The sequence below is a fragment of the Leopardus geoffroyi genome, chromosome B3 (assembly GCF_018350155.1).
Source record: "Leopardus geoffroyi isolate Oge1 chromosome B3, O.geoffroyi_Oge1_pat1.0, whole genome shotgun sequence".
NCBI lineage: Eukaryota > Metazoa > Chordata > Mammalia > Carnivora > Felidae > Leopardus > Leopardus geoffroyi.
Window position 1 is genome coordinate 41,381,497 of NC_059337.1, and position 26,425 is coordinate 41,407,921.

At 36.6% G+C, this 26,425-nt stretch overlaps 1 protein-coding gene and 1 long non-coding RNA gene across 18 annotated transcripts in view; one reads left to right on the top strand and one right to left on the bottom strand.

The window, feature by feature from the left end:
- The window catches only part of HERC1 (HECT and RLD domain containing E3 ubiquitin protein ligase family member 1), a 188,239-nt gene that overhangs the window by 44,057 nt on the left and 117,757 nt on the right, over positions 1–26,425 (top strand). For all 17 annotated transcript variants that reach the window (XM_045447946.1, XM_045447956.1, XM_045447949.1 and 14 more), the window contains exons 2-12: positions 292–1,247; positions 5,659–5,754; positions 13,146–13,340; positions 14,372–14,683; positions 16,845–16,941; positions 17,791–17,934; positions 19,430–19,557; positions 22,301–22,445; positions 22,548–22,719; positions 24,146–24,280; positions 24,644–24,809. In XM_045447946.1, the coding sequence (XP_045303902.1) occupies positions 318–1,247; positions 5,659–5,754; positions 13,146–13,340; positions 14,372–14,683; positions 16,845–16,941; positions 17,791–17,934; positions 19,430–19,557; positions 22,301–22,445; positions 22,548–22,719; positions 24,146–24,280; positions 24,644–24,809 (2,520 nt within the window). In that variant the 5' untranslated portion in view covers positions 292–317. The remainder of the gene's footprint in view (positions 1–291; positions 1,248–5,658; positions 5,755–13,145; positions 13,341–14,371; positions 14,684–16,844; positions 16,942–17,790; positions 17,935–19,429; positions 19,558–22,300; positions 22,446–22,547; positions 22,720–24,145; positions 24,281–24,643; positions 24,810–26,425) is intronic.
- On the bottom strand, positions 1,240–24,711 carry LOC123581888. The gene is made up of 3 exons (XR_006704070.1): positions 24,581–24,711; positions 14,954–15,040; positions 1,240–1,335 (listed from the first exon to the last, which is right to left on the bottom strand). It is a non-coding gene; the product is annotated as an uncharacterized LOC123581888 (long non-coding RNA).

Consider the following 26,425-nt stretch of genomic DNA (forward strand, 5'->3'; position numbering starts at 1 on the left):
TTTTAATAATAAACTTTATTTTGGGGTAATTTTAGGTTTACACAAAAGTTGCAAAGATTGTGCAGGGTTCTTCTATGCCCTTTACCCATTTTCCCTTAATATTAGCATCTTAGATAACTATAGTACACTTATCAAAGCTAAAATACTAACATTGGTACATTGCTATTAATTCCAGTTCAGACTTTGTCTCACCAGTTTGAAATCACTAATTGTAATGTAAGATGGAAGTTCAGAAACATTTTATGAATCAATTGTGTAAGTTTTTGACTGCTTTTTCATCTCCCTTTATAGAACTAATGGCTGAAGAGTAAACCAACATGGCAACTATGGTTCCACCAGTGAAACTGAAATGGCTTGAACACCTGAACAGCTCCTGGATTACAGAGGATAGTGAATCTATTGCTACAAGAGAGGGAGTTGCTGTTCTGTATTCTAAACTGGTCAGCAATAAAGAAGTAGTACCTTTGCCCCAACAAGTTTTGTGCCTCAAAGGACCACAGTTGCCAGACTTTGAGCGTGAGTCTCTTTCAAGTGATGAGCAGGACCACTATTTGGATGCCCTTCTTAGCAGCCAGCTAGCACTAGCGAAGATGGTATGTTCAGATTCCCCATTTGCTGGGGCACTTCGAAAACGACTGCTTGTACTCCAGCGTGTCTTTTATGCACTTTCTAATAAATACCATGACAAAGGCAAAGTGAAACAGCAGCAGCATTCTCCGGAGAGCAGCTCTGGTTCAGCAGATGTCCATTCTGTTAGTGAACGTCCCCGGTCAAGCACTGATGCACTTATAGAAATGGGTGTTCGAACTGGTCTAAGTTTATTATTTGCACTTCTAAGACAAAGTTGGATGATGCCTGTGTCAGGACCTGGTCTTAGTCTTTGCAACGACGTTATTCATACTGCAATTGAAGTTGTCAGCTCTTTGCCACCATTATCTTTAGCAAATGAAAGCAAGATTCCTCCAATGGGTTTGGACTGCTTATCACAAGTGACAACATTTCTTAAAGGAGTAACTATTCCCAATTCTGGGGCAGACACTTTAGGTCGCAGATTAGCTTCTGAGTTGCTACTTGGTTTAGCAGCTCAGCGAGGCTCTTTGCGGTACCTTCTTGAATGGATAGAAATGGCTTTGGGGGCTTCAGCGGTTGTAAATTCCATGGAGAAAAGCAAACTACTATCAAGCCAGGAAGGAATGATCAGCTTTGACTGCTTTATGACTATATTAATGCAGATGAGGCGTTCTTTGGTATGTACTATAAATCTGCCTTCAATTTAATCTGTAATAAACCATCTTATTCCTTTTTTGACTTCTTTTATTTACTGCTCCCCAATACCTGCAATTAAGGAAGAAGAGAGTTAGCCTTTGTTGAGTACCTGCTAACAACAAGGTGCTTTGGATGCATCCTGTGATTCAATTATCATGATAATCCATGAGGTAGATATAATTTATCCTTATTTTAAGGAAGAAGAAACTGTGACAGTTACCTAAATTTACACGTTTGGCAAAAAGAACTAGAAGTGAAACATATACTGATTAAGTACTTATGGGGCAGACGCTTCATTATTTATTTCTTACTCCAAGTCTGTCTTTGCAGACCATGTATTGTATTTATGTTAAGTTTATTCATTTTTTTTCCTGTGAAGGCCTACCTTAAAGTAGATATAAAATATAATAAGTTTACATTATTGTTGGATTTCCAGTTTTCTCTTCACTTTACCTCTTTCATTCCTGGATAAAATGTCAAATACACCTAGTCAGAAGGGGCCTCCCTCCATAACTTCCAAGTTTATACCCTATGATAGAGCTCCTTATTGTAATGAGGGCACCTCGGAAAACTAGATTGCTTTTGACAGAAATCTGGATCTGTTCTGGGGAAGAATCTTGTATATTTGATTTAGTTTGGCTCTCCTAACATCACCAGAAGCCTATATTAGATTGAATTTAATTTAATTTAATTTCAGATTGGCTTTAGAGGGAAGGAAGCGTTATTTAGTTGAATTTTATGTTTATTATTCCTTCCTGCACAGTAAGTGATAGAGTCTCATGCTCTTGGTCTTCAGAACTCACGTTTCTTACACTTTACAGTGTTGTCTGAGCATTTGGAAAATTGGTATATCCACTCCTTGTACACTGGACCCCAACTTGACCTGAACCTCCCTGCCTTAAGTTTCTCTACCCCTGAACAACTGGGACAAAAGTCACCACCCAAGTTAGAAGTGAAAGAGAGAGACACATAACCATTAACTGAGTATCTTATGTAAGGCCTAACACAAATAAGTTCAATCCATAAATTGTATTTACTTGTGTGATTCTTAACCTTCCGTGATAACACATGTGTAGTTATTGTTTGAATGGGAGTCCACAAGATATTCATGACCTTATATTTAAATAGAGAGTAGGGAAAAAATGTCATTGTATATCTCTGAATTCTAAAAGAATAAACAACAGTTAAAACACCATTGGCCTTTGATGCCACTTTGTGTTTATTTAACACTGTGTGCCAGATGCTGTCAGGCACTGAGTTAAAAAGATAAATGAGCTTTGTAGCGTCCATGCCCTCAACCAACTCACAGTTTAAGGAAAGAGAGATGCACAAACATTTCAAATTAAAGATAATGAGCTGTAGTAGAAGTCTGCACAGAGAGGAGGTGATGGGACACAGGAGGAGAGCTGGAGGGAAGGGGCGGAAAATGCCTTGTGGAGGAAGGATCCCTGAGCTTAGTTGGAAAGTAGAGTTTGCCTGCAAATGTGAAATGTGTAAGTGGAGGTAGCTGGAGAAGTTTTCAGATGAAAGGACCAGAATTCACAAAGTGACCAAGGTGTAGGAGAGCAAGCCCCTGCTTGTATGGGGTGGAATGGGATGAGATAAAGCTGCTAAGTAGGCAGGGCCTTGTATCTCATGCTATGCAGTGAAAATTGGTCCTATAGGTAGTGGGGAGTCATTGAAGCAATTTTAAGTGGAGTCAAACCAGATAGCAAGAATATGTGGAAAGGTACTCTATCCAGTACCTGGATATTATGTTCTTGTCAGAATATCTTAAAAAGACAAATGTGGAAAAAAAAGGTATAACATTATTTTTGATAGTAGGTGCTTAAGAGGTAGGTAATTAAATGAAGACCTATGAAATCATGAATTTATGTTATTTTAATTTCCACTTATCTTTATACCATTGAAATTCCTGTGATAAGTTAACAGTGTATAAAGTTACACATTTCCTGTGCTATATTTTCCAAAATTTAGTTGTTTAAAAAATACTTAGGGATAGTATTGTTTTCTTATTTACATTAAGAATTCTGTACAGAATGGGTTTTAGAGATGTCTTTAATCCTTACTGACTGACTGGAGCTGGAGTAGTCTCAGTCTTAACTACATTATCCCCCCCTTATCCCTGGGGGCTATATTCCAAGACCCCCCCCCAGTAGGAGCCTGAAACTGCAGATAGTGCTGACCGAACTTTATGTGTACTGCAGTTTTTCCTGTACATACCTACATATGATATAATTTATAAATTAGGCACAGTAAGAGACTAACAACAATAATAGTGCTATTATAACAATATACTGTAATAAAAGTTACATGAATCTGGTTTCTCTTTCAAAATATCTTAATGTACTGCACTCACCCTTCTTGTGATGATGTGAGATGATACAATGCCGATGAGATAAAGTGAGGGGAATGAACAGGCAGTGTGACCTAGCATTAAGTACTGTTGACCTTCTGACTATGTCAGAAAGAGGAGCATCTGCTTCTGGACTGCTATTGACCTTGGGTAACTGAAACTGCAGAAAGTGAAACTGTGGACTGGCGTGAGGGGAGAGTACTGTATTGACTGTATTGGGAAGGACAGAAATCAGTGACAGTGTTTGAAGGATGTTTTGTTGGTTTGGTATTTTCAAATTTAGAAAGAATTTATTAAAGATTTCTTGTATTTTCTTTCTCAGTGTACATGATGCAAATTAATTACTGCTACCAGTTTTGAGTTGTTATTATATACTAGGAGCTGTGCTAAGCATGTTTTACACATAACTCTATTTAATCTTCCCAACAAACCTAAATAATATCTGCATTATTCTTGTCTAAGGATAGGGAAACTTATCCTTCATTAACACATCCAATAGGTGATGGAGCCTGGATTTAAACCCAGATCTGTTACTGAAAACTTCATGTGGTTTTCAACATTTTCCTCCATATTGTAGAAAGGAATAAAAAAGAGGATTATGATGGCTCTGGTACTAGCTCCTAGGAAGGTGCAGCAGTCTACTTCTTCATCTGCTTTTGATTTGATGATCACTTGAGATGACCTTTAAATAACGGATCCATAGATTACACGTGTGTTTTCCTCAGAAGTTCTGCACAGCTAATAATGGAATTCGTTGAATCTGTGCCCCAAAGTATTTGCTGAGATCGCAACACCTTGTATATCTAGGTGCTAGTTAATTTTGAACACTCACTTTCTGGTATGATTCCAGACCTACAAGTGGCTGGCTCTCTTTAGCTTTACTACTCAAAGAGTAAGCCTCAGGTAGCAGCATTGGCATAACCCGGGAGCTTGTTAGAAATGCAGAACCTTAGACCCTATCTATAGTTACTGAATTGGAATCTGTGCTTTAACACAATCTCCAGATAATTCATGTCCCTATTAAAATTTGAGAAGCACCATCTTAAATAGATAAAAATTGATTTGGTGGCAGCAGGTTAGTACCTAATAAACTAGCCATAACTTAAATAGCCAACATATTTATTTGTTTAATTACTTAGGAATCATGTTGATTAAAATAGTTTGAATTAATAAAATTGATATTGATAAATGGGATCTTATAGGGCCAGCCTCCCTTCCGTAATAAAAGATACACTTTCCTATCGTATATCTGCCAGTTTATCATCTAGAATATAAATATTTTTACAGTACAGAATCCTTTGAAATAAAGCTACTTATGAAAATTTCATGATTAAAGAATTGTTAAACCAGAGAAAGAACTTGACATTTGTGGTCTAAAGATTTAAGTATTTGAGAATTTGAGGGAGCAGTGAGATCAAGTTCACTTTCTGGTTTGTCGTTTTGTAATGATGGAATGATTTCTTGTCACAGCCATTGGGCCCTTCTGTAGAGTCCCAGAGAGGTCTGCGATTCCTCAGCTGTGATAGGAGAAAGATGCTTTGTTGCTAGTGTAGTCAGCACTGATTTGTGAGACTGATGAACTGATTTGTGAGACTTTAGTTTTGCTGAAACTAAGAAGGGAGGAACAGACTTTCTGCTGCTCTGGTCAAGGTCATCACTCAAGCTCGCTATGTTCTACTTGCTGTATCCTTGGAGACAGGTGGGCAAGGCAGCCCCAGGAGAGTAGAATATTTCCTGGGGCCTCATTTACTGGATATTGGCCACTCAAAGAATATGTGATTAGTAAAATTCTGCCTCCTTGACTATTTTCTGGGTCAAGCCCTATGATTATTGAATAGGGTAATCATCGAGGAATTGGCACTTAATTTAGTGTTTCACTCTATAGCTCTTTCTTTTATAACACTTCTATATAAAAGTTGGTTTCATGACCTAGTGTTAGGATTTGATCTTAATATGCATAATCATATAAACAATTCCTCAGATATTTTTGTGGAATATTTAAGTGATTTTAATACATATGTCTCCTGAAACTGTAGGGTTCATCTGCTGATCGAAGTCAGTGGAGGGAACCAACCAGAACATCTGATGGCTTGTGCTCACTCTATGAGGCAGCTTTATGTCTCTTTGAAGAGGTATGTAATAATCATATCTTTTACATTAAAACTACTTTGTCTTAAAATGCTGTAGCATGTGTTTATCCCTTAAAAATAATTATTCAGTCTTTGGAAAGGATGCAAAAGAAAGTAGCATCAGTAGTTGCCTCTAGAAAGTAGAGCTAGGGTGTCTGGCCTCAGGAGTGGGAAGGAGACATACTTTTCAATTTATATATACCCTTTTATTCATTTTGAACTTTGTGTCACGTGCAGGTAACCTTAATTTAAAACATTTATTATTAAATAGATACAGAAAGACATATAAACAAATGTCAGGCTTAATGAATTATTATAAAATAAATTTTCTTCTCATCTTACCCAGGTAAAGAAGTAAAACTACCAGCCACTCAGAATGGCCCTTTCATGTTTTGGTCATTACCCCTGTCCTCCTCTCCTATGTAACCACTAAGCTGACTTTCAGAGTATTCACTTCCTTGCATTTCTTTGTTGTTGTGTCACCCAGGTGTGTATCTCTAGACACTGTAGACACTGTCTTGCCTATTTAAAAAAAAACAAAGATGTCTTTGGGGTGCCTGGTGGCTCATTTGGTTAAACATCTGACTGTTGATTTTGGCTTAGGTCATGATCTCACTGTGTCATGAGATCAGGCTCTGCTCTGTGTGTGGAGGTTGCTTACGATTCTTCTCCTTCCCTTTGTTCCTTCCTCCCTCTCCCTCTCCCCCCCTCTCTAAACACACACACACACACACATACACACGATGTCTTTTAAATCAATCTATGGGTTCCCCTCCATTTATTTCTTTTCCTTCAGTGTTTTCGCTCAGGAACCTGGGCTTTTTGCTGATTGATTACTCATAATGTGGTTCACCATGTTCTATTTATTTCCTGCAAATTAGCAGGTGGATCCAGAGGCTTGACCTGAGGATTAATCCTTTTGGCAAGGTTTGATCTTAGGTTTGATCCCTTTGGCAAGACTGTATGGCGTTGTGATCTTCCATCAACTTCCTTCTAATTGTCTCTCTTTTTGTGGTATTAGCAACTGTTGATGCTACATTTATATGACTACATTTATTAATTCATTGGTGGTTGAGTGCAAAACGGTGATATTTTAACTGTATCATTCCTCTTCCATTTATTCTTTGGAATGTTTTTATAAAGGTGATTCCCTTGTCAATTATTTGATTACTCTGCTTCAGTTCATTTAAGAAAGGCAGAAGAAGTGCTTGATTCTGTTTATCCAATTTTTTAAAATTTTGACACTGATTTTTATTTACTAGTGTTCAGTTTATTGAATTAGTCTGTTATCCTCCAAACTTGACCAGTTGATTTCTTTTGAAAAATATTATTATGAACCCATAGTAGTGGGCCAATAGCCTTTTGGGGTAGTAGTCTCTTCAGAGTGGTTCCTAAATTCTTTTGACGTAGACCTGATAATCTTTGATAGCTTTCTTGCTGTCTGACACATTAAATTACTCTAGATTCGTCTTGTACATTTCTTGCCCCAGATGTAGAATCAAATAGCTATTTCTTCAAAAAGCCCTAGTTTCTTTTAGTGGGAAATAGTATTTCAGAACCACAATCAGAGTGTTAAAAATGTTCATCACTACTGAGTATTTTGTTTGTAGGCTTTTATAGTGGACAGAGCTAAAGTGTGTGTATTTAAAGCTAATATACCTCATGATTTGATGCTGATACTTTCAAATTCAGAGCCAAAGAATTTTTACTTAATCTTTCCTATATTACATTTATATCTCCTTTCTTCTAAACTAAGAATACTCATTCTCAAGGGTATAGGGTTGGTAGAATTAGAATACCCCAAAATTACTTGTTTTAATCACTTATTGCACACAGTCACAAACAGCCACCCTAAAACAAGACAAATACTACCACCATATGACTTCTGAAAACATTACATTTTTTTAATTTTAATTTTATTTTTAAAATTTATATCCAAAATAGTTAGCATACAGTGCAACAGTGATTTCAGGAGTAGATTCCTTAGTGCCCCTTACCCATTTAGCCCATCCCCCCTCCCACATCTCCTCCAGTAACCCTCTGTTTGGTCTCCATATTTATGAATCTCTTATGTTTTGTCTCCCTCCCTGTTTTTGTATTATTTTTGTTTCCCTTCCCTTATGTTCATCTGTTTTGTCTCTTAAAGTTCTCATATGAGTAAAGTCATATGATATTTGTCTTTCTTTGACTAATTTCGCTTAGCATAATACTCTCTAGTTCCATCCATGTAGTTGCAAATGGCAAGATTTCATTCTTTTTGATTGCTGAGTAATACTCCATTGTGTGTGTGTGTGTATGTATATATATACGTATATATATACATATACATATGTATATACATACATATATATATACGTATATATATATATATATATATATATATACACACCACATCTTCTTTATCCATTCATCCATCAATGGACATTTGGGCTCTTTCCATACTTTGGCTATTGTTGATACTGCTGCTATAAACATGGGGGTGCATGTGTCCCTTTAAAACAGCACACCTGTATCCCTTGGATAAATGCCTAGTAGTGCAATTGCTGGGTCGTAGGGTAGTTCTATTTTTAGTTTTTTGAGGAACCTCCATACTGTTTTCCAGAGTGGCTGCACCAGCTTGCATTCCCACCAACAATGCAAAAGAGATCCTCTGAAAACATTACATTTTTATATATGTTCTGTTTTTTTTTTTATAGTTAACATTAAATGTACATAGAGCATCATGTTCTCTTCCTTTTAACCCTCATTTAGTTTTAGTTTTAGTTTTAGTTTTATAAGTAACTATATATTTAATGCTCACAGTCAGCTTCTCTGTTAATGTCTTTTTCTTCTTTTGGGTTATCTGAATCTCATTCTCTAGTACATTCCTCAGTAAAGTCCATTAGAACAATATTGTCTTCTTATGTGTTAATAATTGCTGTCCACTTTGTACTTTAAAGTCAGTTTTGAGAATATAAAATCTTTGGCTCACATTTTCTTTTCTTCTGCACCTCAGTTATGTTCATCCGTTTTCTTCTGGCATGAACCTTTGCTGTCAAAGTCTGAAGATAATCTGATTTTCTTTCCCATGAGTTAGGTGATCTTTAAAGATCAGTATTTCACTTGAATACAGGTAGATGTCATACATTCTGGATTGATATTATCAGAGATATGAGAATTTCAATATGTTGTTTAAAATCTTTTTTATTTCAGAAAAATTTCCCTAAATTCCGGTTTTTAGTATTTAAAAATTTTTTTAAATTTGGTTTTCTTCTTTAAGGACCACCATTATCTGTATGTTGGATCTTTGCCTAACTTTAGTATTTGTCACTTTTTCTTGAATACTTTTTGTATCTTTTTCATTTACTTATTTCTAAACATTTTTTTCTTTTTTATTTTTTGTTGCTCTTAAGGTATTGTCGACTGTATATATTTACACTTGGATTCCTTCTAGTTTAGTCGTCATTTCTGAAATTTTTTTTTCTTTTATTTCTGATTTTTTCTTGAGTTCTGTCATCTCATTTTTGAGTGTTTCTATTTCAGATTTTTGTTTTTCTTTCATGTGTTGTTTCATTTTCTTAATCCTTTAGCTTGTTTCGAAATAGGTTACAGTTTGATCTGTTTTGTCAGAAGTTCCCTTCTGGCATGCTTTTATTGTAGGAATGTTATTCTGCCTCTTTTCCCCTTTTTTTTTTTTTTAAATTTTTTTTTTTCAACGTTTATTCATTTTTGGGACAGAGAGAGACAGAGCATGAACTGGGGAGGGGCAGAGAGAGAGGGAGACACAGAATCGGAAACAGGCTCCAGGCTCTGAGCCATCAGCCCAGAGCCTGATGCGGGGCTCGAACTCACGGACCGCGAGATCGTGACCTGGCTGAAGTCGGACGCCTAACCGACTGCGCCACCCAGGCGCCCCTCCCCTTTTTTTCTATAATAACTTCATGTGGAATTTGACCTGGATATTTTTTTTTTTTTTAATTTTTTTTTTCAACGTTTATTCATTTTTGGGACAGAGAGAGACAGAGCATGAACGGGGGAGGGGCAGAGAGAGAGGGAGACACAGAATCGGAAACAGGCTCCAGGCTCTGAGCCATCAGCCCAGAGCCTGATGCGGGGCTCGAACTCACGGACCGCGAGATCGTGACCTGGCTGAAGTCGGACGCCTAACCGACTGCGCCACCCAGGCGCCCCTGACCTGGATATTTTTGTTGATTTTTGTGGACAGTTTGGTTTTCTGAACTTTTAAAATGGAGATGAGATTCAAGATAGCTTTTCAAACACCAAAGGCTCCTATTATTTTTTTGTAAAAAAAAAACCCAAAAAACAAAAAAACAAGATGGTTTTGCAGCATGGTCCCCTCCACCACTTTTATTTTGACATTCTGTCTTTCCTCTTTATTGTCCCTATCCTGCTCAATTTATATTCCTCTCCCAGTAGTTTCTCTTTAGTGTGGTGACTGTGTCCTAGAAGGGAATTCTTGCTTGTCAACTTGAAGAGTTCACAAGAAGTAGATTACTATAGCTTCTTTCAAATTTCTCATGGACTCTTTGTACTTACCTGCTGTGAGACCAGGCAAAGCCCTTCCTACTTGCAACTGCTGTTCTTAGATTGGCTTACTGTTCTGTCCATTGAGTACCTAATTGGTTGTTTGAGGTTTTTCCTGTTCTGAGGTCTGTCGGATACTTTATTGCTTCCTCTTGCACAGATGTCATTACCATGTAGTTTTTGTGCTGGGTGGTGGTTCGTCTGCATCTGCTTATATTTTTGAAAGGAGTTACTGGAGGTACCCTTATCACCTAGTTTTATTGTGAATGTTAAGTGTGAACTTGAAGTTTGGCCTTGTAGCTGTTCTGTTCAGGGAATTTAGAAAACTGTGTTGCTGCTGCTGTCATCTTCCTAGGTTCCTATCCCGCCCCTGTCTCTGGTTTTTTTTTTTTTTTTTTTTTAATGTTTATTTTTGAGAGAGAGAGAGACAGCATGAGTGGGGGAGGGGCTGAGAGAGAGGGAGCACAGAGCCTGATGTGGGGCTCGAACCCATGGACCGCGAGATCATGGCCTGAGCCAAAGTTGGACACTTAAATGACTGAGCCACCCAGCCACCCCTCAGTTGTTTTTAAACACACATTTCTAAGCCCTATAAGTAAATTTTTTTCTATCTCGCTCTTTTTGGGGGTTGTGGGGGGAGGAGAGCTGTGACTTTTTTATAAAATCTATTAATAGCAATAGATTTTTATATTAAAAATTCTAACACATGGGGTGCCTGGGTGGCTTAGTCAGTTAAGCATCTGACTCTTGATTTCAGCTCAGGTCATGATCTCACAGGTTCACTGACAGTGTAGAGGCTGCTTGGGATTTTCTCTCTCCCTCTATCCCTGCCCCTCCCTCACTTGTGCTTTCTTTCCCTCTCCCCACCCCACCCCCCAAAAAAAATTAAATAAATAAACTTAAAAAAAAAAATTCTAACACTCTTGACCCCACCATTCTCCATTTGTCTCCAGCAAAATTTCAGATTTTTATTAGGGACTGGCAGCCTTCACTTACCCATATTTTGTATGTTCTCAAAACTGTCCTTTTGTTCATTGGAAAATGTTTATTTAACACACATATCATTCCCTTGTTTTGGATACTATTTAATGATTCTGACTAAAATTATTCTATCCCCTTCCATTTAATGGGCTTCTGAAGATTGACTTTTGAAGGTTTTCCTTCTCTTATTTTGTTAGAGCAAAAAACTACTAGACAGAACAATTGGCAACAGCTACAGTCAGAATTAATACACCTTTTAAAAGTAATTTCTTTGCCCGATGTGAGGTTCTAACTCATGACCCCGAGATCCAGAGTCGCATGCTCTAAAGACTGAGCTAGCCAGCTGCCCCCAGAGTTAGTATTTTTATTATATAGAATTCATATAAGCCGATTGAAAGTCCATTAAGCTCTAAAAAATAAATGGGCAGAAGTTAGTGGTAAGCAAATAGATGAAAAAACTTTAGTTCTATTGATAATAATGAAATGTGTAGTTAAAATAAGGCATCCTCCTTTATCCCACTTAAGTTTGCAAAAAAATTAGAATCATACATATTGGTATCAATTCAGTGAGACTGGTACTCTCATAAAGATGTATTCCGTGGTTAGGGCAACTGAAATGGCCACACTGGGTCCAATCCTTTTGGTGGGTTGTGGGGGGCGGCAGGTGAAGAAGTCTAGATTTTTAAAAAGCATTATGAATGACAACAGACTTTACCATTGTATTCAACACAGATTGTAAATAAGCGATGATTTTTATTATACATAGAATATATTGCTGGTGATAAAATAATAAAGTAGCACCATTTTGGAAAGCAGTTTGTTACCTAGTATATTTCAAGATTTGTAAGGTTGTTATCCTTTTGGGATATAGTAGCCCCATTTCTGAGGTTCTCTATTTAAGAAGTAATAAAAAAAATGTATTAAAAACTACATTCCCTAAAATGTTCTATATAACAAAAAGAATCTAAATGTCCTGTTTAAAAGAAAGGGTTAAGGGGCACCTGGGTGGCTTAGTCGGTTACACATCCGACTTCGGCTCAGGTCATGATCTCACGGTCCGTGAGTTTGAGCCCCGCGTCGGACTCTGTGTTGACAGCTCAGAGCCTGGAACCTGTTTCAGACTCTGTGTCTCCCTCTCTCTCTGACCCTCCCCCGTTCATGCTCTGTCTCTTTCTGTCTCAAAAATAAATAAACGTTAAAAAAATTTTTTTTAAAGAAAGGGTTAAGTAAATTGTGTTTTTATGTTAGGTGGGAAATTATCAGTTCAATCATGAAGATTAGGTAGACATGGAAAATTTTGCATGACTTTTGTATCATTACTTTTATATATGCACTGTGATAACAAACAATATTAAAGAACACGTATATGCAAAAATCTGGGAAAACATACCTAAAATAGATAGCATTCATTGTTTTAGGGTGATAAGATTATCAATTGTGTTTTCTTTCTTTCTTTCTTTCTTTCTTTCTTTCTTTCTTTCTTTCTTTCTTTCTTTCTTTCTTTCTTTCTTTCTTTCTTTCACTCTGTGTTCAACATGGGGTTTGAACTCACAACCCTGAGATCAAGAGTTGCATGCTCTACCAACTGAGCCAGCCACTTCTTTGTTTTTTAAGCTTTGATTTTCTGTAATGTGTGTACGATAATATAATTTTTAGCTAAAAAAGTCTTGATTGTGTGTCTCTTCCTCCACTTTTGCCACCTTTATTAGTATCTTTTCCAGGAGTGAGTAATCTAGCCATCTGTATTTAAAATTGGATGTGTTGTTCTTAAGTTATTTGAGCAGTTGAGAGTTTTAGAAGAAAGTAAACAGTAATTTCAGGTGACAGTTATAAAAATGTTTCCATTAAAAATATCTTGCTTATTTATTGCATGTTTTTAATTTTAATAGGTTTGCAGAATGGCTTCTGATTACTCAAGAACGTGTGCTAGCCCAGATAGCATTCAGACTGGTGACACTCCCATTGTCTCAGAAACCTGTGAGGTCTATGTTTGGGGGAGCAATAGCAGCCATCAGTTGGTGGAAGGCACACAGGAGAAAATATTACAGCCCAAACTGGCTCCCAGTTTCTCTGATGCTCAAACTGTGAGTTCTCTGCATACTTTACAGATTGGTAGATGACAGGGTTCTCTCTAAATAGTGTTCAGGGCTTTTTTTAAGTGGATGAAGATTCTTGTTTCTTATCTATATCATTTCTACACTGTATTGCATCACTTTTTTCATTTTACTAGAAAAAAACTTTTAGTCCATTTCCCTAACTTTGTTTCTAAGTTTCAAAAAATTAAATTGGGAGCTGGATTTTTAATTTTTTTTTTTTTTTTCAACGTTTATTTATTTTTGGGACAGAGAGAGACAGAGCATGAACGGGGGAGGGGCAGAGAGAGAGGGAGACACAGAATCGGAAACAGGCTCCAGGCTCTGAGCCATCAGCCCAGAGCCCGACGCGGGGCTCGAACTCACCGCGAGATCGCGACCTGGCTGAAGTCGGACGCTTAACCGACTGCGCCACCCAGGCGCCCCGGGAGCTGGATTTTTAAAAAGAGTTACAAATAACAACAGACTTACCATTATATTCAATGCAAATAGTAAATAGGACTAAATAAAAACTGGAATTTTCCCTTTGCCAAATCAGCATTTTATTTTCTTATTATCACTTTTTTTCATTTGTAGCTACCTTTAAGCTAAGTTAGAACCTTCCATTTTATTATTATTTTCATTAAAATTTATGTGTTTTTTTTTGAATGAGTGTAAAATACTGTGTATGGTCTTTCACCGTAATGGACTCTAAGGGATTTATAGGATAATTTTATTTCTTGCCCTTTACCCAGCCTTTATAAGATGAGGCTAAAACATTTTACTGTGTTGTTTTAGTGAACCATGACTGGGTAGATACCCTGAAAAGATAACATATACATTAATTTTAGCTCAACAATAAAGTCAACATAAAAAGGCCATTAATAGTTTTCTTAATTTTCTGTTTAATCTCTCTGGAGATTCATGTCAAGTTCTGATTTTAAAGACTTCCTTTGAACCTCTTTGATAAAACTAACGTCAAATATTATACTTTGATTCTCACAGAAGCATTTTATTTTATTATTCTCTTTGTTTGCTTATAGATTGAAGCTGGGCAATACTGCACTTTTGTTATTTCTACGGATGGCTCTGTCAGAGCTTGTGGTAAAGGCAGCTATGGAAGACTGGGCCTTGGAGATTCTAATAATCAGTCCACTTTAAAGAAGTTAACATTTGAACCTCACAGGTCCATTAAAAAGGTTTCATCTTCTAAAGGATCTGATGGTCACACTTTAGCTTTTACAACAGAAGGAGAAGTCTTCAGTTGGGGAGATGGTGATTATGGGAAACTGGGACATGGAAATAGTTCAACACAGAAATATCCCAAGCTTATTCAGGGCCCTCTGCAGGGAAAGGTATGTGCTTTCTTTTTGTATTTAAAAATAATTAGATGCACTGTGCTATAAGGATGGTATCTTTCAGATTTTGATGTATTCTTTCCGAAGTGGCACTCTACCCGCAAATCCTTTGGCTTATCTTTTGTATGTTTGCTTTATGGTTTACAAAACACTTTCACATACAGTATTTAATTTTAATTCTTACAACAACTTTGTTAAGGTAGTTGTTATTCTCATTTCACACGAGGAAACTGAGAATCCTCCATTCAGCAAATATTTGTTTAGGACCTTCCAAGAGCCAGGCAGTGTTTTAGGTAGTTGACATAACAGCAGTGAACAAAACAGACAAGATCCTTGCTCTCATGGAGCTTTAATCTGTGGATAGAGATAAAAAATAAGTAAGCACATAAAATAATTTCAAATAATAGTAGGGAAAAAAATGAGTAATGTAGTAGATACTAACTTGGGTGGGGTGTGATATTAGATAATGAGGTTGTAAGGTTAGAGGAGGTGGCATTTTAATAGAAACCTAAATGAGGCTTTTAGAGTGGTTAACTAACTTGCCTAAGGTCACACACAAATAATTAGCACCATTACAAACTGAACTTAGATCACCTCTTCTTCTTTTTTTTTTTTTTTTAATGTTTACTTACTTTTGAGATAGCGTGGGAGCAAGCTAGTGGGAGAGGGGCAGAGAGAGGGGAGACAAAGAAAATGTGCTATCAGTACAGACTGTGATGTCATGACCTGAGCCGAGGTCAGATGTTTAACTGACTGAGCCGCCCAGGCACCCCTAGACCTCCTCTTCTTATTTCTGTTTTACCTTTCCTTAAAGGTATTTTCCTTAAAGGTATTCCTTAAAGGTATTTTCCTAAACTTATATGCAATTATATGGATTCCTCCATTTTAAGATTGCATTCTTTCTACAAAAGTTTTTTTTATATAAAATCCTTTTAAAGTTTCAATTTTTATTTTATACCAGAATTACAAGTGGGCACTTTTACTTCATAGGAGATTGTCTGACAAGGTTGGCTATCAAATGAATTTCACTTTATTATAACTTTCAGTATTTTAACTTAGACATCAACCCCAAAGCAATGAGCCTTGGAATGTTCTACTTGACAACATAATGGGATACTTGATAAGATATTGAATGTGGAGCTCTAAGGAGATTTTCAGACAAATACTACTTGAAGTTGCATTTTTCTGGTCTTTCCAGCACCTTCTTTCTTCCTTAATTCTAATACTGTAAAAATTTTTTTACTTCTATTCCTTTTAATGTCCCATTTTGCAGTGGAAACATTGCCAATTAAATATAACTTAGTATGGACATCATAAAGGAAAAATGCTCCAAAAAGTAAATTACTTTTACAGATAAAAATTTCAAAAGTTTTAGCATATTGTCTAGAATATATTAGGTGCTCAGTATTTTTAATTGAATCTAAACTTTAAATTTTCTAAAGTGAGTTCAAATTTTTGAATATTGAAAAGATGCAAATAATTAGTATATTTTTTCTGTTAAATTACTATTTGACTAGTGTTAAAAGGTATGATAGTGATCCCCCAATTATGTTGCTTATAATCTTATTCCCCTGATTCTACTCATCAACTATATAGCTAATTGAGGGTAAAGAGATAGTGTTAGGAGTTTAATTAATGTAAGCTTATATACTGCTTAGATCTTTCTGCATTGGTAATAGTCACTGTGTTTTTGAGTTATCCCTATTATGTAATGAATTTTTTCTTGATGAGCCAGGATTGGAGGTTTTATGTTAACATTATATTTAAAATTTTTTCATTGTACATGAGCATTCAGCCCCAGCGAACTCTTTGAGTAAAAACTTGATTGGTGTGATATCATATCCTTGCAAGTGATTAGATTAATATATTCAGGGCTCCTGCTAGCCTTTACAGTGCCTTTGCATGAATTAAGGAAAGTTACCTTCTCTGAGTGGAAGGCAAGTTTCATGGGCTGGGAAACAGCAGAGGCTGTATTTCACCACTTTCTTGACCCCAGGTACTTTTGTCCTGAGCACAGCCTCTACAGCTGTACCTGGCAACTTCTGGGTAAGTTGTGAATATCAGTATCTCTGAAGTCTCTGTGCATAAGATCAAATATGAACTATATATTTTAGCATATTCATGTTCTTCATCTTGGCGTGCTTTGTGTGCTATGTAGGTAGTTGTTTGTGTGTCTGCTGGATACAGACATAGTGCTGCTGTCACAGAGGATGGTGAATTATACACATGGGGTGAAGGAGACTTTGGAAGATTAGGTAAGATTTTTTAAAATTGCAGTTACTCTCAGAAAAATAGAAATGATGGTTCCTAAGAAGTAGTGAGACTAGATTTAATAGGCAAAAAAATTGTTATTTATTTTGTTAGTTTTAGCTCAGAGGAAGATAGTTTTTATACAGTGAATACCTGGATTCTAGTGCTGAAATTTTTTTTTTTTTTTTTTTTTTTAAATTTTTTTTTTTTTCAACTTTTTATTTATTTTTGGGACAGAGAGAGACAGAGCATGAACGGGGGAGGGGCAGAGAGAGAGGGAGACACAGAATCGGAAACAGGCTCCAGGCTCTGAGCCATCAGCCCAGAGCCTGACGCGGGGCTCGAACTCACGGACCGCGAGATCGTGACCTGGCTGAAGTCGGACGCTTAACCGACTGCGCCACCCAGGCGCCCCTCTAGTGCTGAAATTTAAGCTGTAATTAAATCCACCAGGCATTTACTGCGTACCTATAATGAGCAGACACTGAAGGATTAAGGGGTAAGACACTTGCAGGGGTAAGAAAGATACCATCATGATCCTGAAGTGTGTAATCTAGTTAGTAGTGAAAACTAGTTGACATGAGCATGATCCTAGATAACGTTAGACAAGTGTTGGGAGAGGAGCACATATAGCATATTCTAATTATTCACTGAAGGGACTGGGTCTCTCAGTGTGAGAGCAGCCTAGAAGATGAGATGAGAAGATACTAGAAATGATTCTTTCTTATTTAATTTTACTTTGAAAATACCTCATTTCTGTCATTAACTTAAAATGTTTATTCTACCTGTGAAGTAATGGCCTAAAGAAAAAGAGTTAACAACATTATTTCTTTGTTGTATATGTTTTATCCAAGGTCACGGTGACAGTAATAGCCGTAACATTCCAACATTAGTGAAAGACATTAGCAACGTAGGAGAGGTTTCTTGTGGCAGTTCACATACTATTGCTTTGTCTAAAGATGGGAGAACTGTATGGTCTTTTGGAGGAGGAGACAATGGTATGTAAAAATTTATTTATTGATAACTTTGGGCTTGTTTTCTTGAGATTTCAAAAAAATTTACTTTTCTGTTGTACATGCCTATTGTAGAAAAACTCAATATTAAGATGAGCAGAAATTTAAATTTAAATGAACTGTTTCAAGAAATGTTGCTATAGCCGTTGTTAAAACTTTCGTAGATGGACCTCTAAATGATATATATTTAAATATGTACATATATTTCCATATGGATGTCTTTTTTGAAAACCAAAGCAGACTCATATATACCTTAGGTATTTTATAACCTGTTGGTTTTTATCTAACAGTATTTTTTAAAAATGTTTGTTTATTTTTGAGAGAGAGACAGGGTGTAAGCGGAGGAGGGGCAGAGAGAGGGAGACACAGACGGGGGAGTGGCAGAGAGAGGGAGACATAGAATCTGAAGCTGTCAGCAGAGAGTCTGATGCAGGGCTTGAATTCACAAACCGTGAGATCATGACCTGAGCTGAAGTCAGATGCTTAACCGACTAAGCCACCCAGGTGCCCCAAAATAGCTCAATGTATTCTTTTATGTGATTGTAACACAACTTAAAAAAAAAAATCAGTTTATTATTGTTGAGTATCTGGGTGGTTTCCAAATATTTTCCTGGATCAAAACTACACAACAATAACTAAATCTTTGTCCACTTTTTCACAACTACCAGCAGTGTGAGATTGCTTATTTCCCCGTATCTTTCAACAACAAACCATGGGGTATTAAGATTATTTAAAAAATAGGGGCGCCTGGGTGGCACAGTCGGTTAAGCGTCCGACTTCAGCCAGGTCACGATCTCGCGGTCCGTGAGTTCGAGCCCCGCGTCGGGCTCTGGGCTGATGGCTCAGAGCCTGGAGCCTGTTTCTGATTCTGTGTCTCCCTCTCTCTCTGCCCCTCCCCCGTTCATGCTCTGTCTCTCTCTGTCCCAAAAATTAAAAAAAAAAAAAAAAAAAAAAAAGATTATTTAAAAAATAATTTCAATAGTGAAAATGGTATCATTTAATTAGTATTTCCTTGATTCTTAGGTTGAATTTGTTGTTGGCCATTTGTTTTTCTTCTTTAGTGATTTGCCAAGTCTTATATTTCAGTAATTATTGGATCTGTTCAAAAATTAATAATAGATACATACACAATCTTGTGTAGAATGTATTTATTACATCAGCAAATTTGAAGTTAGAAATATGACCATCATAGTGGAGAAAGAAAAACAGTTTCCCATGTCTCTCAAAGTTGTTTTAATTACTTGAAATTAAGATTCAGAAGCCTGTTGGTTGTTGGTTTCTATCTTGTAACAAAAACATTCATTTGTTCACATATTCTGCTGTCAGAAACTTAAGAGTTTTGCACATCTGTCAGGTACATGATGGAAAGATGAGCAATATTTGTCAAAATAAATACTTAGGTAAAGAATAGAGGTTCTTTAAAACAAGTAAATTTTTTAATTTGAATGTGTGTGTGTGTGTTTTTTTTTTTTTTAAATAGGCAAACTTGGCCATGGTGATACTAACAGAGTGTATAAACCTAAAGTTGTTGAAGCTTTACAAGGAATGTTCATTCGCAAAGTTTGTGCTGGGAGCCAGTCTTCACTTGCTTTAACATCAACAGGGCAGGTAGGACTAAGGGATGAGCATAAAAAGCTTAAATTATTTCAGAGGAGTAAGTAACTAAAAAGTAATAATCATAATTAAACTTTAAAGTTAAAAAATACATTTTAAAGGCAGTCTACTGAAATGAAATATTTTCTCCTGTTTGAAGAGGTGGAATATTTGCAAAGGAATCAGATTTTCTCACCTGTCCTGTATGATCCAGATAAACCTGCCCTCAGCCTCCTGTTCTTTGTATAAAACCTTTTTAGCACTCAGCACCCCTTAAACGTTTTCCTAAAAATTATGGTTAATGGGAGAAAGTGTGAATAGATCTTGTTGGAACCAGTGATAGGAACTAAGAAGGCAAGAAGGTGATAAGTAGAGAGGGTAAGGAGAAATTTCCAAGTGGAAAATAATCTGAGGGGATAGGTATTTGTAAGAAAGGGTGTGTCAGGCTTAAGGTGGTCAGAGCTTTAGAATACCTTTATATAAACTTTTGAACTTCTGTATGCATATTTTGATTTCTGTTTTTGTTGGTGTTAGAGAGGGTCCAGGTATGGTGATAGATTAATGATAATTTCCTTCTTATTCCATCAGCAGTGACAGTGAAAAAGTGAGCTGACCACTCATTTTCTCTCATGTCAGAATCCATTATGTGCCAGGTAGTGGTATAAAAATGTTTTGTGACTAATTCACAAGACAGATGAATAGCAAAGTTGAAATTAGCATATAGTTTAATTATTTTTTGAGGGTCTAGAATGCCTGTGTCCTAAAAAATCAAACTATTCATTACCCTGTATTTCATTACATTAGTCATTTGTTACAATGCTGGATGCTGCCTTAAAATCTGAAATTTCTCTTGCACATCTTTGTCACTACGGGTTTTGTGGCAAGAATCTTTGAATTGAAGACAGCAGATGCTCACTTGTTTGATGTATAGCCATAGTCAAATCACAGACCTCCCTTGATCATCATGTGGTTCTTTTGTATGAAACGATTAATGATTTCCATTTTGCTTACAAATGATCAGGTAAGGTAATTATGTTTATTGAAAGTTTGTATAAATTATCAAGTACTATTCAGCTATTAGTTGATAATACATTTTATTACCTTGAAATCCAAAGGAACTTGTAAATTAGTTGTGAGATAGAATAGTTGTATCATGAATACACGAAGTTATGTGAAATCAAATATATATACTTAGGAAAAAATAAAATAAGAGAGAAATACTTTTAAATGGCAAGGATACTTCTGTTTACTGTTACAGTTGCTAAGCCTGAGGTGATATCTGCTTTTCCCTCAGTCCTCTTAGGCCACTTCACTGCTGACTTCCCATCATATTAAGTGTGATTCTTATGTTGAAAAATACAGTATGTGTTTTTTAGACAACAGAGTCCCTAAATACAGGCCAAGTGTTTCTTTATCGGTGTTCAGCCAAAGTAACTTGGCAAGAGCAAACCCTAGCTATATGTGTCTTATTGACAGTACTGTATTGTACTTGAGTGATTTAGGAGACTTAGAATGACTTTGACTACATATTTTTTCATCTTACTTGTGTTTAGTTCTTAACCCCTCCGAAGATATACCTTTAATTGTACTGGAATTTTGTTCTATCTTTGTCTTAAGTAGTTTTCTAGCAACTGGTACAAGTATTTGCTGCTCATTTTTTGTTTAAGAGGTTTAATCTCTCAGTAGTCTTTACTGAAAGAATTGCAAGACAAAAAAAGTCCCAAATCTGGTGGCGTAAGGGTTAAAGTCTCTATGATATTACCACAACCCACCGAAGGGAAAAGTCCCAAATCTGGTGGCATAAGGGTTAAAGTCTCTATGATATTACCACAACCCACCGAAGGGAAAAGAAAGTCATTTAGTTTGCTAATTGTTTTGACTTGGGGTTGCCAAACTGGCAGTCATTCACCCTTTTATCTTCCTTGTCACCTCACCTTTCCCCCAAGCTTCTTAAATCAGTCAGTGGTTGTTGTAGTAATTAGCCAAAAAAAAAAAAAAAAAAAAAAAAAATGCAGATGTTCAAAGAGAACTGTGTGGACTCCTGCTTCACATGGCCATCTTTGTAAGTGATCATTAAAATTCTTGTAACAATGAGGTGTGGTGGTTTTTAACTAAATTACAAACATCAGTCTTGTGATTTATATCATTCATTTTATATGTTTATACCTTGGTCTAGTCAACCAAGAAATATTTGTTGAGACCTGCATAGTGAGAAACATATGAAGAAGTTGTAAGATAGCAACAGTACTTCTAAGCTAAGATTCTTCTAAGATCCTTCCACTTTTTCTGTGACCAGTTATTTTTCTTTTCAGTTTGGCTGCTTGTCTGCATATATAGTAAACACTTAAAAACAGCACAATAAGTGACTGAAAATCCTTAACAAGTCAGTAAATATTATTTTTAACAACATAAAGTTATTATTTAGTATCAAACCACACTCTTGTTTAATTGATGATATTTATTTATTTTTTTTTCAACGTTTATTTATTTTTGGGACAGAGAGAGACAGAGCATGAACGGGGGAGGGGCAGAGAGAGAGGGAGACATAGAATCGGAAATAGGCTCCAGGCTCTGAGCCATCGCCCAGAGCCTGACGCGGGGCTTGAACTCACGGACCGCGAGATCGTGACCTGGCTGAAGTCGGACGCTTAACCGACTGTGCCACCCAGGCGCCCCGATGATATTTATTTTTAAACAGTGTAAATCTTTGACCTAGTAACACAGGATGTAACATGTAGTGCTGTTCTGTTTGTTTCAGGTCTATGCTTGGGGCTGTGGAGCTTGTCTGGGTTGTGGTTCTTCAGAAGCTACTGCTTTGAGACCCAAGCTTATTGAAGAACTGGCTGCCACAAGAATAGTTGATATTTCTATTGGAGACAGTCATTGTTTGGCTCTTTCTCATGGTAATGTTACTTGTTTTTGAAAGAAATAGTATTAACTATTACCTTCTATAAATGTATTACATTTAAATTTGGCTTTTCTTGTGTTCTCCATTTTGTTTTTAGATAATGAAGTTTATGCCTGGGGCAATAATTCGATGGGGCAGTGTGGCCAAGGAAATTCCACAGGTCCTATTACTAAACCAAAGAAAGTGAGTGGCTTAGATGGCATAGCTATTCAGCAGATTTCTGCTGGAACTTCACATAGTCTGGCATGGACTGCTCTTCCTAGGGATAGGTAAGAATGCCCACGTTTAAAAATGCTTGTGTTCTAATAACGACAGAAACACCAATAAAAGCAAAAATAATTATACTCTGTTCATAAAAATGACTTTCTGAACATTTCTAGTATTGGTATTTTTACTATCAAAGCAGTGACATCTAGAGTTCTTTTGATTTGAATGTTGAGGTTAGATATGTAAGCAAGAAGTTTATACCCTGTATTTAAGATATTTTCTTAATTTAAGTGTCTTCTAAACATTTTGAATTCCTTCTCTGTCTCTAGATAATGATTTTAAAAATTAAACGCGTATTGGGGCGCCTGGGTGGCGCAGTCGGTTAAGCGTCCGACTTCAGCCAGGTCACGATCTCGCGGTCCGTGAGTTCGAGCCCCGCATCAGGCTCTGGGCTGATGGCTCAGAGCCTGGAGCCTGTTTCCGATTCTGTGTCTCCCTCTCTCTCTGCCCCTCCCCCGTTCATGCTCTGTCTCTCTCTGTCCCAAAAATAAATAAACGTTGAAAAAAAAATTAAAAAAAAAAAAAATTAAACGCGTATTAAGAGGAAGTTCCATTAAAATAATTTAAATTAGAACTAGGCTTTATTCAACAGTTGATTAGCCTCAGTGGCCTTTATGTGGTTGGTTTTTGAAAAGAACCTGGCTGTACTTCTAAATAAAGGAAGTTAGTTTTGTAGGAATTTAGCTTTTTCCTGAAGTGGTAACAGTATCTTATTAGATAATCAGGTAGGTGAGTTTTAGACAGTATTAGTGTGAATTTTAAGGAATTTTAGGGTTGTTTGAGATACATATTTTCTTATGCATGTGGGCTAATTTAAACTTGACATGTATTATATTTTCATTCTAGACCTTTGATTCAGATGGGTTTATTAGGACATTCTAACCAATTAAAAACATTTATAGATAATTACCTTCCAAAACAAAAGCTAAAGATATAATAAATTGATTATAAATAATTTGCTATTAACATTATATTCGCAACTTTCCACTTCATATGTAGGTAATTGGTTCTCAAGATCCTGACAATCTTCACAAGAGTCATTAGGTGTTGTTCTTTTAATAGATTTCAATTTATCATTATATAGAGTCAGGCTGTTTTTCTTAATATGAAATACACATTGTATAGACCCTTAGAACTAGAAGCCTATAGTAGGTCATGTGACTCAGCCCTCTGCCTTTAAGTGAGTGAATACCCAACCTTCCAAAGCAGGTTGTGGTTATATGTTTTCTTCTTGAAGAACTCTAGGGATGGCAAGTGCTTGGTTTTCCTTGGTTGCTAAAGTGAAGGGTTTTAACTTTCATAATCAAGAAGATCTTCTCTATATCTTATTGAAATCTTTCAGCTTTAGTAATGGTTTAAATTTTGTTTTTGATCATGTGTGAAAATTCCCCTGTCAAGTCTGTTACATGATTTTCTTCTTCCTTCTAGACAAGTTGTTGCGTGGCACCGACCTTATTGTGTAGATCTTGAAGAGAGTACCTTCTCACACCTGCGTTCTTTTCTTGAGAGATACTGTGATAAAATAAACAGTGAGATTCCTCCACTCCCTTTCCCTTCATCAAGGTATGTTATATATATGTATATAAGGTGTGTGTGTGTGTGTGTGTGTGTGTGTGTGTGTTTGCCCACGCGCGTGCGCATGCCTACATCTATTACTCATTTTGAGTTTTGACTTATTGTTCTTTTTGTCCTATTTTACCCTCATTTATATTAAACTCCTTTAAAATCTAAAAAAGAGCTAAACTTCAGGTACTTACTGATAATAACCTTTAAGAAAAATTACCCATAATTTCACGAATCATGTTTTAAAAATCACTATTGCTCATAATTTGACAAAATTTTTAAAGAGAAAAAAAATGTTACCCAAACTGGATAGAACATGTTCTTTTGTAGGTCAGAAGTTCATAGTAGTTTATTTGGTTTCAGGGAACACCACAGTTTCCTCAAGCTGTGCCTGAAGCTGCTTTCAAATCACCTTGCTCTTGCGCTTGCGGGAGGGGTAGCTACCAGCATTCTTGGGAGACAGGCAGGTCCACTTCGAAATTTGCTCTTCAGACTGATGGATTCAACTGTCCCAGATGAAATTCAAGAGGTAAGCATATAGGACTTGGAATCTGTATCTCCAGACACATCTTTCCCTGAACTTGTTGCTCATAAATTCAGGCATATATTGGAAAAATTCAATTGGATGTTCTTTCCCTTACTCCTATTTTCTTGGTGGGAGTAAATGTTTTTGGTTAACTCATCCTTTAGACAAAAGTCAGATGTTATCTTTGGGAAACCTTTCATTCCCTGCTCTCCTGCCAGGTTAGGTTTCTCCTGTATATGTTTTCATTGCATCACAATGTTTTGGAATTGTCTGTTCACATACAGCTCCTTTTCTACCAGAGGATGAATTTCTGAGGGCAAGGACCCAGTTTTATTTTTTTATTATGGTAGAATACATACAACTTAAACTTTACTATCTTAACCATTTATTTTTTTATTTGAGAGAGAAGGAGCATGTGAGTGGGGTAAAGGGGCGGAGGTAGGGGAGGGGGAGAAAGGGAGAGTGAGAGAGATTGAATCCTAAGTAGGTTCTCTGCTCAGCTCAGAGTCCAATGTGGAGCTTGATCCCATGACCCTGAGAAACATGACCTGAGCCCAAATCAAGAGTCAGATGCTTAACCTACTTAGCCACCCTAGTGCTCATAAACCATCTTTCAGTATATAGTTCAGTGGTGTTAAATACATTCGTAATATACAACCATCATCATCATTCATTTTCGTAATTTTTTTCATCTTATAAAATTGAAATTCTACACCCACCAAACAATAAATCTTCATTCCACCCTCTCTCCAGCTTCTGGCAACCACCATTCTACTTTCTTTCTCTTTGATTTTTGACACTCTAAATATATCATGTAAGTGGGATCATTTACTCTTTGTCTTTTTGTGACTGCTTATTTCACTTAGTGTAATGTCCTCAGAGTTCATCCATGTTGTAGCCTGTGTCAGAATTTCCTTCCTTTCTAAGACTTAATAATCTTCTTTTGTACGCAAATATCATATTTTGCTTATCAACTCATCCATCATCTTTATGACCTTGGATTAGCCAATAGTTTCCTAGATATGACACTGAAAGTACAAGCAACCAAAAAAAAAAAAAGAGAAGTTGGACTTCATCAAAATGAAAAACATTTATGCCTCAAAGGAATATTATCAAGAAAACAGACATACAACTCATAGAATGGGAGAAATATTTGTAAATCATATGTCTGATAATACTCTAGTTTCCAGAACATAAAAAGGATCCTTACAACTCAACAATAAAAAGGATGAATAACACAACTTTAAAAAAAAATTTTTTTTAGTACCCAACTTTAAAAATGAGCAAAGGGGCGCCTGGGTGGCGCAGTCGGTTAAGCGTCCGACTTCAGCCAGGTCACGATCTCGCGGTCCGTGAGTTCGAGCCCCGCGTCAGGCTCTGGGCTGATGGCTCAGAGCCTGGAGCCTGTTTCCGATTCTGTGTCTCCCTCTCTCTCTGCCCCTCCGCCGTTCATGCTCTGTCTCTCTCTGTCCCAAAAATAAATAAACGTTGAAAAAAAAAAAAAAAAATGAGCAAAGAATCTTGAGTAGACACATTTTCAGAGAAAATATGCATATAGCCAATAAGCACATGAAAAAAAAATGCTCACCAGTGTTAGTGATTAGGGGAATGCACATCAA